The sequence below is a fragment of the Abramis brama genome (genome assembly GCF_963993115.1).
Source record: "Abramis brama genome assembly, chromosome: 13".
NCBI classification, from domain to species: domain Eukaryota; kingdom Metazoa; phylum Chordata; class Actinopteri; order Cypriniformes; family Leuciscidae; genus Abramis; species Abramis brama.
The window spans coordinates 3,020,102-3,037,189 of NC_139975.1; the positions used below are offsets into that span (position 1 = coordinate 3,020,102).

Below are 17,088 nucleotides of genomic sequence, written 5' to 3' on the forward strand. Positions count from 1 at the left end.
CAATTTACTTTATTACCACAATAAGTAAGTATTAATGTAAGCACTTACTTTTTTTAGTAAACATAACACCTGTAAAAAGTACCACAGTTTTCTTTTCAGATTTATACTATTGTATTGAAAGTACTTAATATTTGTTCATATATAATTTTTTTTTTTTTTTTTTACATTTTATTATTAGTAATTTTTTATTATGTATCGGTGTATCCGCAAAAAAAAAAAAACAAGCAACCAGACACAAAGTATGTCCTAACCAGTCTGGGTCATGCGTTTATAAAAACGATTTCAATGTTGTTTGGATCCATTGTGTTTGATTTCTGGCCTACTCGAGTTTCCATAGTCGCTGTTCTCTTCATATCCTACTACGGTAAAGACTTGTCTTATGAATATTAATCAGATAATGCTGACGTTGCTTGGTAACCTTCCGCTGGCTAGCTTCTAGTCAAGTGCCTAATTATTATTCATAAGGCAATTACTATCCGCTCATTCGCCAACAGACTACCGCCTACGCACCAACGGCCAATCATTCAGCGCCATTCAGCATACGTCACGTTGCGTAATTAATATTCATACAAATCCCCTTTTCCATAGTAGAACTCGCAGATTCGCCACTCGAGAGGCAGCTGGGGATCTAAGCAGGACTGAGATTGCGATGGATTGACAATAAGTTATTTATTTCTCACATTTTAGACAAATCGCGGCGGATATAATGATACTGTTTCAGAGTGTTTACATCTTTATCTCACGTTTAAGGCGTTAGAGTTAAAGCCGTCGCGCGATGATGCCTCTCCGTTGTTTGTATTCACGTCATCGGAGCTAAACGCTCCTCGAGATGTTTTGATATATTTGGATGATGACATTTGGTTTTGACGGCCTGTTTGTGTGCACTTGATGGGAACATTAATGTTGGATTTGAATTAGCAGCCCTTTAAGCTGAGCCCGCTCGGACCTGACTGATCATAATTTCAGGTGCTCTTGCTGTCATTTTAAACCGTTTAATGCAACATGTTGCACGTGTATTTCTCGTGTTAAGCGGCTCCGGATCATCTTGTGTGAACTGAATGCACACATTGTGATGAGTGTGAACTCGAGCATGCGACCTGTCTATTGCTGTGCGCACGTGAGGACATGTCATTCCCAGCATTCCCATCATTCCCATCATCAGCAGCATCATGCGTCCTGATGGCCGAAGCTCCAGCGCCAGCAGCGGGTCTGCGGTCCTCGTCTACCCGTCTCTGGTCGTCGGTGTCTCGGTTGCGGTGCTCCTGCTCTTCCAGCTCGGCTCCGGAGGACTCACTCTCACCTCGTTTTTCCTCAAACTCTTTATTTACGTGTCCTTCGCCCTGTTGTGCTTTCTGCTGGGGAGTTTCGGGCTGCTGGTGAGGAAAAGCCCCTTGAAGATCAGCAGATTCGACACCACTAAGAGACAGTCAGCGAAGCTCGCGGATCTATTCAATAAGTTAATGGTAAGGATGATGATGATGATGATGATGATGATGATGTCACATCACAACATCTCTACACTAACATCTACAGACAAACAACAATCCACACTTTTACTGTGATTGATTCAAAAATGTGATTAGATAGATAGATACATGGATGGATAGATAGATAGATGGAACAAAAGATAGATAGATGGATAAATGAATGAATGGATAGGTAGAACAATAGGTAGATGAATGGATAAATGAATGCATAGATAGATGATGATGGATGGATGGATGGATAGAGAGATAGATAGATAGATAGATAGATAGAATGAATGAATGAATGAATGAATGAATGAAAGACAGATAGATAGACATAGATAGATAGATATATAGATGATGGATAGATAGATAGATGATGGATAGATGGATAGATAGATGATGGATAGATAGATGATGGATAGATAGATGATGGATAGATAGATAGATAGATGATAGATAGATAGATAGATAGATAGATAGATAGATAGATAGATGGTGGATAGATAGATAGACAGATGATGCAGATACTGCAACAGATGAAGCGACATTAATAAAAGCATGATCATAATCATATAAATGTAACGCTAGTGTGTGTGTGTGTGTATATATATATATATATTAAAACTAAAAAAAATAATGTATAGATTTTAACTTAATTTAAAATAAATTATTTATTTTATAAATTTTTATTTAGAAATAAATAATACATAAAATAAAATAAATTGCCAGGTTTATTGTGGTTCATTCACACAGAAAAACAAAACAAGAACACAAATATTGAACTGTAAAGATTCAGTATATCCAAAGGTAAATATTACACAATCAGAAACACACATGCGTTCTGTTGCGACTGTGCTGTCGATCTCGACCTCATAACAGTCGTTGTAATAATATGTTGTATAAAATACGTTGTAATAACAGCACTGAAAAGGGTTTGTACACAGTATATATTCATTGCAGGACGTGTAACTCAGTATGCAGGTCTTATAATCGTGCTCGTGTGTGTTCGTCATGAGTGTGTGATTGATGGTGTTCTTGGATCCGCAGGGCCGGTTCTGTGTTCCTCTGCTGGATTCGGCCCAGACCAGGAGGGTCGTCGTGTCTCTCAATGTGGATAAAGCCCTTAAAGAAGGTGAGTAGTCTCAGTTCGCCTACTTATACTACGCCCTGAAAGTATGTACTCATTCTGTGAAGAAAAAGTAGATACTTTTGAGTGTGTAGCAGAAGAGTACACAAGATTTGGGACACACTATCACGTCATACACTTGCGTCTCTAACGGTTGCTGTCTGTCGCATCTTATCACAGTAAACTGGCCTGTCAATCATCTTATCACAGTAAACTGGCCTGTCAATCATCTTATCACAGTAAACTGGCCTGTCAATCATCTTATCACAGTAACAGGGGCGGCGCCAGAGAATTTTTAGCGCATGTGCTGAGGGGGTGCTAGATCATTGACAGGGGGAGCTGTGCAATTATATACATGTATGTATGTATGTATGTATATATATATATACTATTAATAAATAAGCAAAACTTGGACACTAAATATTTAATATTCATTTATTTTAATGATCAGAATTAAAGTTTTAATTTTATTAAATTGAACAAGCGCAACATTCAGCATTCAATCAAATATTCTAAAAGATGTATTATTAATAATAATGTTATTTCAACATAATATCTCGTTATTTCAACATAATATGTGTGCGTGCAACAAGCAAGATATGCATTTGTAAATCCGGTGACGCGTGCATTGATTTTTATTAATAAACTAGTGTTTTCTGTGTCAGTGTCGGCTGCAAAGATGAAGTTGACGATCGCCATATTCGTAGTGAACGCGCCTATAGAGAGAAATGCACATAATGGATTACATAATCAGAGAGTAGCCTATTTCTTTTCATTTTGAATTATTTCGTTTAAAGACATTTCAAGCTTTGTGTATTTGATGTATTTCTCATGTCTGTGAGGCATACTCTGAGTTTCGGTTAAGTTAGGATGAGATGCGCTCCAGTTAACGTGCAATGCAAGTGACCGCGCGGGCGCCTCCATGATTATATTGTCTGTTATATTTGCTTCTTATTTATTAAATCCAGTCAATTGGTTGATGAAAAATTGATTCAAATTAAGATACAATTTATACAAAACGAAATTCACTTTAAAGGAAGGTTTTCTATAAAACAAAACTTAATGAAGTGGTCAAAATCATGTCTGACCCGCTCCATGTCTCCCGATATATTGCGCATCCTATCTTACTCCTGCTGTTCACTTTTCATAAATCAACATAAATGGAAAAAAAATAACATTATAATATTTTAACAAATATGAAACTAAATGCGCTTTTTTAATGGGTACAACAGTATAGTAGGCCTACAGACTCTCTATTTGTACAAATTGCTGCACATTCATTTAATTCTGAATTTTGTGCGTGCATTTATTAATCATTATGATACTAAAATCATAACAAAGTAGGCTATGCTATGTGCAAAAAATCAGATGAGCCCAGAATATGAACGCAACGTTTAATTACACGTTAAGCATTTTCCTCCCATTGAAAACCATTATAAGAACGCTTAATGTGGCTTAATGCAGATTAGAATGTACCCTTATTATGTCGAAATAACGAGATATTATGTCGAAATAACGACTTATTATGTCGAAATAACGACTTATTATGTTGAAATAACGACTTCTTATGTCAAAATAACGAGATATTATGTTGAAATAACGACTTAATATCTCGAAATAACAAGATAAGTTTTCTTTTTTTTTCCTTCAAAATACAGCCTGAATATAATTGCTTCCAGAAATGATTTTTGGGGGTACTATCGGGGTGCTTTGGTCTTTCTTGGGGGTGCTGAAGCACCTGCTAGCCCCTCCCTAGCGTCGCCCATGCACAGTAAACTGGCCTGTCAATCATCTTGTCAAAGATTAAATCCTTAACATTTCATTTCGTGGGTCTTTCATGCAGAGACTCCTTATATAATGACAAGTTAATGGACAAATGGATCTTTATAAAAGTTCACATTGTTATTGCAGATGAAATATAACACGGATAACATTAAATAAATATTTTTTATCAGGTTAAACTTTGATTAGTCACTCAAACCTTTATCTAAACCTCTCATCGTCGTCACGCACACATCCGCCATGTTTTGTAGTTTTTAAACACTTTTTACTCGTGTTTGTAGTTCCTCCTCCAAAGCGCAGTGGATTGTGGGTAATATTAGCTGTTATAATGAGCACGGATCCACACTTTGAAAATCCACCGGGAATAGTAGACCATCCAGGACTTTCTTTTCAACATATGCTTTGGGACACACTTATTCTGATCTCACACACTGTTTAGGATGGATAGTGTGAACATTGAGACGTCTCTTCTGTGACATCAGTGTGTAACAGTAGTTTGATCACTCAAGCATCAGTGCCGTAACTCATAACTAGTCCGTGTTTAATCAGTGATTGCTGTGAAAGTCGGTTCATTCTCATGGTGTTTGTCACAAGCGTCTCATCTGTAGCTTCGTTCTCTCGAGGGACGATCAGTTTAATAGTTTAATAGTTTAATAGGGCAAAGAGGCCATAAAGCATGTCAGTCTGGCAGAGGATGCTGGGAGATATCAGTCCTGTCTGTCGCAATGATGCTAGACTGATAACACAAGCGCTTATCTTTGCTGATGATGAAATCCTCGTCTGCTGTGAAACTGGAGGACGTCATGAGGGTGTATATGTGTATATATAATACTCCGATTATTTAAGGTGGAGATGTTTAGTCTTCTGATTATTTAAGGTGGAGAATGGAGATGTTTAGTCTTCTGATTATTTAAGGTGGAGAATGGAGATGTTTAGTCTTCTGATTATTTAAGGTGGAGATGTTTAGTCTTCCTGTCATTGTGAGCAGGTTTTCTCTGACCTACATTTGGTTGAATAATTTAACATCCCATAATGACAAAGTGCCTTTTAAACGAAGTATCATGTGTAAATGCAAAAGGAAATCTATGTTTCTTTACACAAAAATTACAATTTTGTCATCATTTACACACCTTTCATCACAAAAGGTGATTTTTTTTTTTTGAAGAATGTTCCGCTGATCATTTATTAACTGTAAAATCAAGCTACAAAAAAATAATAAATACTATAAAAATAGTTTGCGTTTTTTTTTGTTGAGTATCATATTTGGTCCATTTGGCTTTTATGGCCCAAACTGAGCAAAAATATGAAATTTAGTGCAGATGCTGATATTTATATGGACAAAAATTATGAAATGATGATGCTTATAATGTAAATCAATGAGATATATATAACAGTATAGCAAATACTTACATAAAATGCATATAAAAAACAATATCTGCCAATAATATGTCTTAGAAAGATGATATTTAATGCTTATTTTAGTTTTAAACCAAATAATGCCGTTCAATGATGATTGAGAAACGAACAAATAAACCTTTATCAAAAGCCTTTTGATCATTTTTGATGCTCATGATTTTTCTAATAAATGATATCTGGATGATCAAGTAAACCGAAGCTGCTTCAGTCCAGTTGAAATATTACTAACATTATCAAAGTTATTCTTATGTTTTCTTTATATAAATCAGTGCAGATTTGACAGCAGAAAGACACATGAAGCACGTTTCATTGAAGTTAAAATTTCATTAATAAATCAAATATATGCACTTAAATCTTTTGTTTTTATATTTCTTGTAAAATTACCCATAATCCTCCATGTAATTATTTCCCAAGTTCAATGATCATTTGTGTTAATGTTCATGCTTAGAGCTGAAAAATCTCAATATTCTTCAGCCTTTTGTTAAATATATATCTTGAATTTGATGCATTTACCATTTGTTATTGTGTCCATTAAAGCTACAATATGTCTTTTTTTTCCCGCCGCTAGGGGTCGCTAACCTCTTTCAATAACAAAGGCGTCGGTTGATGACGCATAAGCGGAATTATGGATCTTGTCGTCATGCCGATGGACCTAATAATGTTTATGTATGAGTGAATACACTGATGTGTTTAGCATGACTGTGGAATGAAGCGGCGCGAGTGCTAATGAGAGACAGATCTCAGCGCCACACGCGAGTCCCGCGGATATAAAGGAACGAGGACATTTCATTCTGCCGAACTAACTTACCCGCTAGTGCTGAATAACACTCACACAGGGCAGTTTATTAGACGAATGACACTTGTGAGGGAACGCAGCGCTGTTTCACTCGCTCTACACTATCACACTAAACTGCATTTGAGTGTGTTAAAGTTATAATGTTATTCTGTGTGTTAGTTTGTCTGTATGAGACTAGCAGTGAGCGAGATCAACATTAGCATAACATACTGATCATATTCTATCATGTTGAGCTGTATAACATTGATTAGTTTTATGTACATTAGCTCACCTCTACAAGTCAAGTCTAAGTTAACCGCGGACGCTAGCTCTCGGCATCTCGAAAACGCCACGCTGATATTGATCCTCGTTTTAGTTCTCCTTTTGTCCCAAAGTCTGCTTGCCATGATCCATAATGTTTGAACGAAACAACAACAGCGTGAGCGCGCCGCTAGACGTAACGCAGTTGTCCACGTCTGTCGCCATGGTTACTATGGCAGAACGAGCGGAAACCAGGGATAATGCGGATATTACGTCATTGACAGGCGACACTGAACAGGGACGAGCCGTTATTTAAAACTGGAATTCCTCTGAAATTAAAAATTTTTGGGAACTTTTGGGATATTGTAAGTACACAATTTCAGGACATTTTTGGATATTTTATTACAAACATCTTACATATTGTACCTTTAATGAACATGTTTTTTAGTGTGAAACACAATTTCAGTCTGTTCCTCACACAAAGCTATTAAACAACTGCAGAAGAAAATGTTTTTTGAGCACTTTATAGTCGTTATGTGCTTTCATAGTTTATGAGATATATCTCCTTTTGTGTTTAAGTGGAAAAAAGAGATTTGTCATGGGAGTGAGTATGACAACCGTTTTGAGGTGTACTGTTCCTTTAATTAGTCTATGTAATTGTTTGGAGGTGAATATTGCTCAGCGCACATCAGCGTCAGAGGTATTTGTTTCACCTTTGACCTCTTTCGGTCACAAGACCTCTGTGTTCCCGCGCTCGGACTGGATTTCTCTGCTAAATCTCTGAGCTTTAGAGTCCAGGAGCCGATCAGTTTCAGATCTCGGTTCGAGTCCTACAGCAATCTCAAAAGTGAGCCGATTACAGACTTAAAATGCCTGAATGTTATTACATTAGAATTAGATATTAAAATATCAAATCAAGTCTGAATGCCATAATTATGCCCCTAAGATTCAAGATATCAGGGCCAAAAATGCCCCTTTTGTCTCATATTTATGTGATATGATTGGTCTATAGTCAGTAATATCACACCAGTGCTGTTTTTGTGATATTGATTTTGAATGTGATATTGATTTTATACAACAGTTCAATAAATAAGAAGTTTATATTGTATTATATTTTAGACACAATAATTATGTTTTTGCTCAGTTTTGCCAATGATAATATTACCTATAAAGCCAGAGCAGAACTGTTGTGCGTCTTCGAGCCACACAGCGGTGTTTCGCTTCTGAATGAATCTGTGGTTTGAGTGAATCAATCGGGTGAACCAGTGATTTACAAAGAGAGTCATTTACTTCATTCCTGAATGAATCAGCCGTTTGAACAAATCAATCGGGTGAAACAATGATTCACTGAACAAATCAATCGGGTGAACCAATGATTCACTGAACAAATCAATCGGGTGAACCAATGATTCACAAAGAGAGTCATTTACTTCATTCCTAAATGAATTAGCTGTTTGAACGAATCAATTGAGTGAATCAGTGATTCACAAAGAGAGTCATTTACTTCATTCCTAAATGAATTAGCTGTTTGAACGAATCAATTGAGTGAATCAGTGATTCACAAAGCGAGTCATTTACTTCATTCCTGAATGAATCAGCCGTTTGAACGAATCGAATGAATGATTCAGTGACTTACTCATTTAGAGATTTACCACCACCTGCAGGCAGTTTCTTATTTAGAGTATAAATTCATAAAATAAAATAAAACATTCTTATTTTGTGTGTAGTTTGCCTAAAAATGAAAATTCTGTTTTACGGAACATAAAAAGAAGATATTTTGAAGAATGTTGGAAATCAAACAGTTTTGGTCTGCAAATTAATCTAAATACCAATTCAGATTCCGCTTCTGGAAAAAATGATGGCTGTGTAGCCTAAACGTTTAAGTGTAATAAATTCTATGTTGAAACAAATAAATTATTTCTTTCTAAAGCTACTTACTTGTAATGTATATTTGATGATTTTCTCATTAAACACAATAATAACTTTAAATGATCTTTTAAGGGTAATTTCTCAGACTAATATGATGTGCGATAAATTCATCAGCACATCATGAAATTAATTAGATTTAAAAAATGTAATCGCTTGACAGCCCTAATATATATATATATATATATATATATATATACACTCACCTAAAGGATTATTAGGAACACCTGTTCAATTTCTCATTAATGCAATTATCTAATCAACCAATCACATGGCAGTTGCTTCAATGCATTTAGGGGTGTGGTCCTGGTCAAGACAATCTCCTGAACTCCAAACTGAATGTCAGAATGGGAAAGAAAGGTGATTTAAGCAATTTTGAGCGTGGCATGGTTGTTGGTGCCAGACGGGCCGGTCTGAGTATTTCACAATCTGCTCAGTTACTGGGATTTTTACGCACAACCATTTCTAGGGTTTACAAAGAATGGTGTGAAAAGGGAAAAACATCCAGTATGCGGCAGTCCTGTGGGCGAAAATGCCTTGTTGATGCTAGAGGTCAGAGGAGAATGGGCCGACTGATTCAAGCTGATAGAAGAGCAACTTTGACTGAAATAACCACTCGTTACAACCGAGGTATGCAGCAAAGCATTTGTGAAGCCACAACACGCACAACCTTGAGGCGGATAGGCTACAACAGCTGAAGACCCCACTGGCTACCACTCATCTCCACTACAAATAGGAAAAAGAGGCTATAATTTGCACGAGCTCACCAAAATTGGACAGTTGAAGACTGGAAAAATGTTGCCTGGTCTGATGAGTCTCGATTTCTGTTGAGGCATTCAGATGGTAGAGTCAGAATTTGGCGTAAACAGAATGAGAACATGGATCCATCATGCCTTGTTACCACTGTGCAGGCTGGTGGTGGTGGTGTAATGGTGTGGGGGATGTTTTCTTGACACACTTTAGGCCCCTTAGTGCCAATTGGGCATCATTTAAATGCCACGGCCTACCTGAGCATTGTTTCTGACCATGTCCATCGCTTTATGACCACCATGTACCCATCCTCTGATGGCTACTTCCAGCAGGATAATGCACCATGTCACAAAGCTCGAATCATTTCAAATTGGTTTCTTGAACATGACAATGAGTTCACTGTACTAAAATGGCCCCCACAGTCACCAGATCTCAACCCAATAGAGCATCTTTGGGATGTGGTGAAACGGGAGCTTCGTGCCCTGGATGTGCATCCCACAAATCTCCATCAACTGCAAGATGCTATCCTATCAATATGGGCCAACATTTCTAAAGAATGCTTTCAGCACCTTGTTGAATCAATGCCACGTATAATTAAGGCAGTTCTGAAGGCGAAAGGGGGTCAAACACAGTATTAGTATGGTGTTCCTAATAATCCTTTAGGTGAGTGTATATATATATATATATATATATATATATATATATATATATATATATATATATCCAGATACTGTCTGTGCTAAAGATAATAAAGCTCTAGGCTGCCAGTCGCCATTATTTTGTGGGTAAGAATGGCTATAATCTGTCTCTCGGTCTCTTGTTGCTGGTTTGCTTTGCTATAGGCTTGAGAACAGTCGCTGTCATTTTCCTGTTTGTCTTATTATCTGTCTCTGTTGGAGTGTGTGGGTGGAATGACATTATAACACAAACCACTAACTGAATCTATCAAACATGTCTTTCACCTCAACACACACACACACACACACACACACACACACACACACACACACACACACACACACACACACACGTTTGTTTTTCTGTTATGGTGGGAACTTCCCATTGTTTTCCAACTTTCCATTCTATTGTTCATATACTGCGCTAATGATACTTTCCATTTTTACATAATCACAGCATAACACAGGGAAAGTTTTGTGTGAGGGTCAAGACATTTATTTTTTTAAAGGTTTTTTTTGTTGTTTATTTGCATTCATAAGCATTTTGTTGTAGTTTTTTTTATACTTCACAAAGCTTTTTGTCTGCGTTCAGAAAGCTTAATTTGATGAATTGTTCTGCGATGCTTCATATTACAGTAATTTGCTATACTTAGTAGTTAATTGTTTCATGTGTTTATTATAATTCACATTTTCTTTTTATATTTACTTTTATATAAGTAAATCATATGCATGTTTTAAATAATATACAATGTTTTATAGATTTGGAAACCATTAGGATGAAATTTATTTAATTTTTAGTTGTTTAATGTAAACAATACTCTTATTTATTCTGTTTTTGTTAAGATGACATTTATCAATATTACAAGAAACGAGACCGAAACATAATAATGCATGGCTTCTGTGGGCCTTCTGTATATTTTTACAAATTATTATTATTTTCTTCCCCTTTTTTCTGTTTGGTGCCTTTTTGTTTTTCGTAGATAAATCAGCAGTGCGATTTGAATTGAATCGTGAGGTCCCACCCCAGCACTTATAAATGTCCCACTCTCTTAGACCATGTTTCGAGCACCTCTGTCTGATCACATGACCAGGAACCGCTGCTTGTACATGACAGCTAATAGCGTTAACATGAATGAGGAATTCAGCCTCACTCCGCGGGTGTTTCTGAAAGGCTCTTAATGAACGCTGCGAATGAGATCATATCATGATTATAATAATGAGCTTGCTTACACGGTTTGATCCCCTTAGAGCTCGTTACACTGGATACCCTGTTACCAACACAGAGCTGACGCACAGCGCTGGTGAGTACCGGACCCGGCGGGGTCTCCGTCACAGAGGGTCCTTCATACTGACTGTAGGGTGTTTCACTACAATACACGCGCACTGTGTTCTGCTGCTCACAAACTGCTAGTGTTGCTAGTGATTGGGTATTCTTAGTGATTGCAAAATCAACCATGTCTAAAGAGCCAACCCTCAAGTTCTCAGAGATTTGAAATGTGTTGCTATGCGGTTGCTATGGTGTTCTAGGTGGTTGCTAGGGTGTTGCTATGTAGCTTTTAACAACTTCAGGGTGTTCTGGGTGGTTGCTAGGTGACTGCATACCAGTTTAAGTCAAAAGAGCCCACCCTCAAATTCTCAAAGGTTTTAAATGATGCAATGCAATGCAGTTTCTAGGGTGTTTTAGGTGGTTGCTAGGATGTTACTAGGTAGCTTTTTACGATTTCTTGGTGGTTGCTAGGTGACTGCATACTAGTCCAAGTCAAAAGGGCCCACCCACAAGTTCTCAGAGGTTTTAAATGTGTTGCTATGCAGTTTCTAGGGTGTTCTAGGTGGTTTCTAAGGTGTTGCTTGGTGGTTTCTAATGATTCTGAATTGTTCTGGGTGGTTTCTAGGAGACTGCATACTAGTCCAAGTCAAAAGGGCCCATCCTCAAGTTCTCAGAGGGTTTAAATGTGTTGCTATGCAGTTGCTAGGGTGTTCTAGGTGGTTGCTAGGACATTGCTAGATAGCGTTTAACAATTTCATGGTGTTCTGGGTGGTTACTAGGTGACTGCATACTATTCTAAGTCAAAAGGGCCCACCCTCAAGTTTTCAGAGATTTTAAATGTGTTGCTAGGGTGTTCTAAGTGGTTGCTAGGGCGTTACTAGGCAGTTTCTAAGGTTTATACGGTGTTTTGGGTGGCTGCTAGGTGATAGTCCAAGTCAAAAAGCCCACCCTCAAGTTCTCAGAGGTTTTAAATGTTTTGCTAAGCGGTTTCTAATGTGTTCTAGGTGGTTGCTAGGGCGTTGCTAGGCACTTTCTAATGATTCTGGGGTGTTCTGGGTGGTTTCTAGGTGACAAAATACTAGTCCAAGAAGTTAAAAGAGCCCACCCTCAAGTTATGAGAGGATTGAAGTGTGTTGCTATGAATTTGCTAGGGTGTTCTAGGTGGTTACTAGGGTGTTGCTAGGCGGTTTCAAAGTTGTTTGCCTTCACGCAATGTAGATGTGTGTTCCACAGTTTAACATCGTCCTCTGATCTCTGATTTACTAATTAGCTGCTTAACCACATTACTGACCCAAGATCAGGTGTCATAGATGATGTAAATCAGTTTTTCATGACACACACTTCCTGTCGAACCAGAGAACGGAAGACATTCCTATGTGCAATTTTCTATCAAGTGAGCCATTGGCAGAGAATCCATCATGACCATGATTGTGATTGTCATTCAAATGAGTCGGAAGCCACAGCTGATATTTCCAACAGCTTCATTTGACACACAAATAGAAAGGAGAAGTTGAGAGCATTGCATTGTGGGAAACCGTAGCTCTATTACAGGTGAAACTCGAAAAATTAGAATATCGTGCAAAAGTTCATTTATTTCAGTAATTCATCTTAAAAAGTGAAACTAATATATAGAAAATTACATGCAAAGTGAGATATTTCAAGCCTTTATTTTTTGATGATTATGGCTTACAGCTTATGAACATTTTTCAAAATTTTCCATAAGCCATAATCATCAAAATTATAACAAATAAAGGCTTGAAATATCTCACTTTGCATGTAATGAGTCTATATAATATATTAGTTTCACCTTTTAAGTTGAATTACTGAAATAAATGAACTTTTGCACAATATTCTAATTTTTCGAGTTTCACCTGTAATATAGAGCCGAATATACTGTATTATGTCAATACAGATTCCATGCATTCAGAATATTTTACATATTAGATACATAACATATGCTGCAGTAATAGTAAGAGTAGTATGCGGTTCTCTGTTGTCTGTGAACCGGACTCTCCAGCATGTTTTGGTGATGATGTGATAATGAACACGTCTGCAGTGCAAACGCTGGTTGTTATCAGACTCCCTGCTGGGTGCTTTTTTATTTTTATGCACAGATGACAAAATCTCATCAGCACTAACGTCATGCGGCGTAAACAAACTGTGTGTTTGGGATCCAGTTTGACTCATATGTGCTTGTCAGAATCTGATAAACGGACCAAAAGAGAAACTAGACAGAATGAAAATGGATGCTTTATGTCTGTAGTAGTGTGTTGTTTTCTGGACCACATTGATTCGAGCTTTAAATAATTAACGACACTGTTTCTCTCATGTTGTATTTATAGCAAAGCTGTGCTTCCTGTGAACAACCTGAATGACTCAACTGTCTCATTATTTATTTATTTATTGAGATTTAGTTCATGGTTGTTTAGTCTTTGATCAGCGAAACCACAATAGCAGTCTTATGATAGATGTTGTTATTGAGTGTAAAACGTGGAGTTATACTCAAGTTTAAAGGTCAGCGGTTGAGATTTGTGGGACATTTTCATTGGATGACCAGAGGAAGATTTATAACTCATTTAATTTTCATGTCTTAAAGGTCTTTGGAAGTGTTTTTGAAATTTTTATTGAAATTTTATTATAATTGTATTCATATTTTGAATATTTTTTTTCCCATCAATTTTTTATCATTATTATTTATTATTATTATTTTTAAATATTGCTATTTTTATTTCAGTTTTAGTTTTAGTTCATTTTAGATTTATTTATTTCCAGTTAATCATTTTAGAGCTTCAAAACAAACTTATTTCAGTTTATTGTCAAGGCAACAGTGGTGATTTTCGTTTAGTTTAAGTTTTTCAACTAATACTTATTTTTTATTTGATTTCAGCTTTATTTTAATTTACACATTTTTTAAAATAGTTTTAGTTAATGATAATTACCCTGGTCTGCGATATATATTTTAACGTTTTGCACATCCTTCCTTAAATGTCTGTGCTTTTTTGCCTGTTTTATTGTCCACCAGGAGAAAATCTCACCATAAGAGTAGTCTATATGTCTCATGCATTATATTCCAAATCTACTGAAGTCATGCAATAGCTTTATGTGAAAAAACAGACAATTGCTAGGGTGTTCTGTGTGGTTGCTAGGGTGTTACTAGGCATTTTCTAAGGATTTTAGGCTGTTCAGAATGGTTGCTAGGTGATTGAATACTAGTCCAAGTCAAAAGAGCCCACCCTAAAGTCCTCAGAGATTTTAAATGTGTTGCTGTGCACTCGCTAGGGTGTTCTCCTGGTTGCTAGGGTGTTGCTAGGCAGTTTTTATGGATTTTAGGCTGTTCAGAGTGGTTGCTAGGTGATTTAATACTAGTCCAAGTCAAAAGAGCCCACCCTTAAGTTCTCAGAGATTTTAAATGTGTTGCTGTGCACTCGCTAGGGTGTTCTCGGTGGTTGCTAGGGTGTTGCTGGGCAGTTTTTATGGATTTTAGGCTGTTCGGAGTGGTTGCTAGGTGATTTAATACTAGTCCAAGTCAAAAGAGCCCACCCTTAAGTTCTCAGAGATTTTAAATGTGTTGCTGTGCACTCGCTAGGGTGTTCTCGGTGGTTGCTATGGTGTTGCTAGGCAGTTTCTAAGGATTTTAGGCTGTTCATAGTGGTTGCTAGGTAATTTAATACTAGTCCAAGTCAAAAGAGCCCACCCTTAAGTTCTCAGAGGTTTTAAATGTGTTGCTGTGCAGTCGCTAGGGTGTTCTCTGTGGTTGCTAGGGCGTTGCTAGGCGTTTTCGGGTGGTTGCTAGGTGATTTAATACTAGTCCAAGTCAAAAGAGCCCACCCTTAAGTTCTCAGAGATTTTAAATGTGTTGCTGTGCACTCGCTAGGGTGTTCTCGGTGGTTGCTATGGTGTTGCTAGGCAGTTTCTAAGGATTTTAGGCTGTTCATAGTGGTTGCTAGGTAATTTAATACTAGTCCAAGTCAAAAGAGCCCACCCTTAAGTTCTCAGAGGTTTTAAAAGTGTTGCTATGTAGATGCTAGGGTGTTATCTGTGGTTGCTAGGGCGTTGCTAGGCGTTTTCGGGTGGTTGCTAGGTGACTGCATACTTGTCCAACTCAAAAGAGCACCTGAGTAATCTGTGCCTGTCTCGTTCGCTCTCTCCTGACAGGATGAGTGTATAAAACAGCACCGAGTCTATAGCAGGTTTCAATTCACTCTCATGAATCACAGGTCTTGTTAAACCGAATGTGTCAAACTCACTGAAGCTGTTTCTGATCTTTCATTCTGACTCAGAGAACTGAAGAGTCTGACACTCCCTCCTGTATCTGAGCACAGCTGGGTGTCAGATTTATGAATCGAGATGATTAGATGTAATTTCATCCTCATTAGTGATGTTTGCCAAAGCAAGAATCACTTGAACCCCATTGCTCATGCTTTAAAGTGTTCATAGTAGTTCATACAAAAATGAAAATTGTCATTATTTCCTCGCCCTCGTGACACTCTAGAATTATATAACAAAGTTCTGCAGAACACAAAAGGAAAAGCTAAAGTCGTATCATGTTATCTTGTTGCACTTTTCCATTCAATTACAAAGAATGAATCATTGTTCGAATCAAATTGAGTCTGATCTTTTAAGTGAATCAGTTGATTCAGTTCACAATGCAGTTCTTAATGATTCACTATCGGACTGATCTGGTTCTTGAGTTCAGTGACCCGTTCGTGATGTTTGGTCACTGGAGGAATATAAACGTAAATTCTGGTACATTTTCCTCCGTTTTTTGTTCAGGCTTTTGTTGCTTCAATCTGAAATCTCAGCTTGTTGAAGAAATATTCGCTATTACCAAACCTGTGTAATCTGGTTTATTATACATTTTTACGAACAACCTAGCATCTTTGCAGCAAGTTTTTTTATTTTTATTATTTTTATCTGTTATATTTATTTATTTTATTATATATTTCTTATTATATATTTATTATATTTATTTAGTATCGTATTAATTTCTATTTTTTATTTTTTATTATTTTTTAATTTATTATAAATGGTCTTTCTTGCAGTCGACAGTGTGACAGAATTGCTCAAGTTCTCAGTCTTGCGTATTTTCTACCGTGTCACTTGAGAAGAGGAAGGCGTCTGAAGGAAACGGCATGGGAACGGGTTCCGCATCACTTCCTGTTGCTCAGCTGGGGAAAGTCAGCACATTTTATGAGGTCACTGTGACTATAAATAGCCGGGAGGAAAAATGCCTTCAAACCAAGCGTTCAGAAACTGCTGCACAAAGGGCGTCTCTGTCACTCTTGATCTGTTCGTGATGACCGTGTGTGTGTGTGTGTGTGTGTGGATTCGAGTGTCATAAGAGGACTGTAGTTTGCAGTCGTTGGTAATCCTCTGGTAGTGGCATCACATTCATGCCATCTGCCGTTGTGTGTGTGTGTGTGTGTGTGTGTGTATGGCGTCTCGAAGTGTTTGAGAAGTGGCTCAAAAATATCCCTGATGGAATATTGCAGTGTTTATTACAGTATAAATTATTTATCGGTGCACATCATTATTGTTTTAATAATCTTGAATGAGAATAAGTTCCTCTCGCAGCATCTGTTCTCTTCTCTGATGATGTGGGCGGGGCAATAACCTGTCACTCACATGAGATCAGCCAA

General features: G+C 37.2%; 1 protein-coding gene across 1 annotated transcript in view; it reads left to right on the top strand.

The window, feature by feature from the left end:
- Nucleotides 1–566: 566 nt before the first annotated feature.
- The window catches only part of snx25 (sorting nexin 25), a 67,909-nt gene continuing 51,387 nt past the window's right edge, over nt 567–17,088 (top strand). Inside the window, exons 1-2 of the mRNA XM_084133085.1 lie at nt 567–1,463; nt 2,517–2,601. Of these exons, the coding sequence (XP_083989211.1) occupies nt 1,170–1,463; nt 2,517–2,601 (379 nt within the window). The 5' untranslated portion in view covers nt 567–1,169. The remainder of the gene's footprint in view (nt 1,464–2,516; nt 2,602–17,088) is intronic.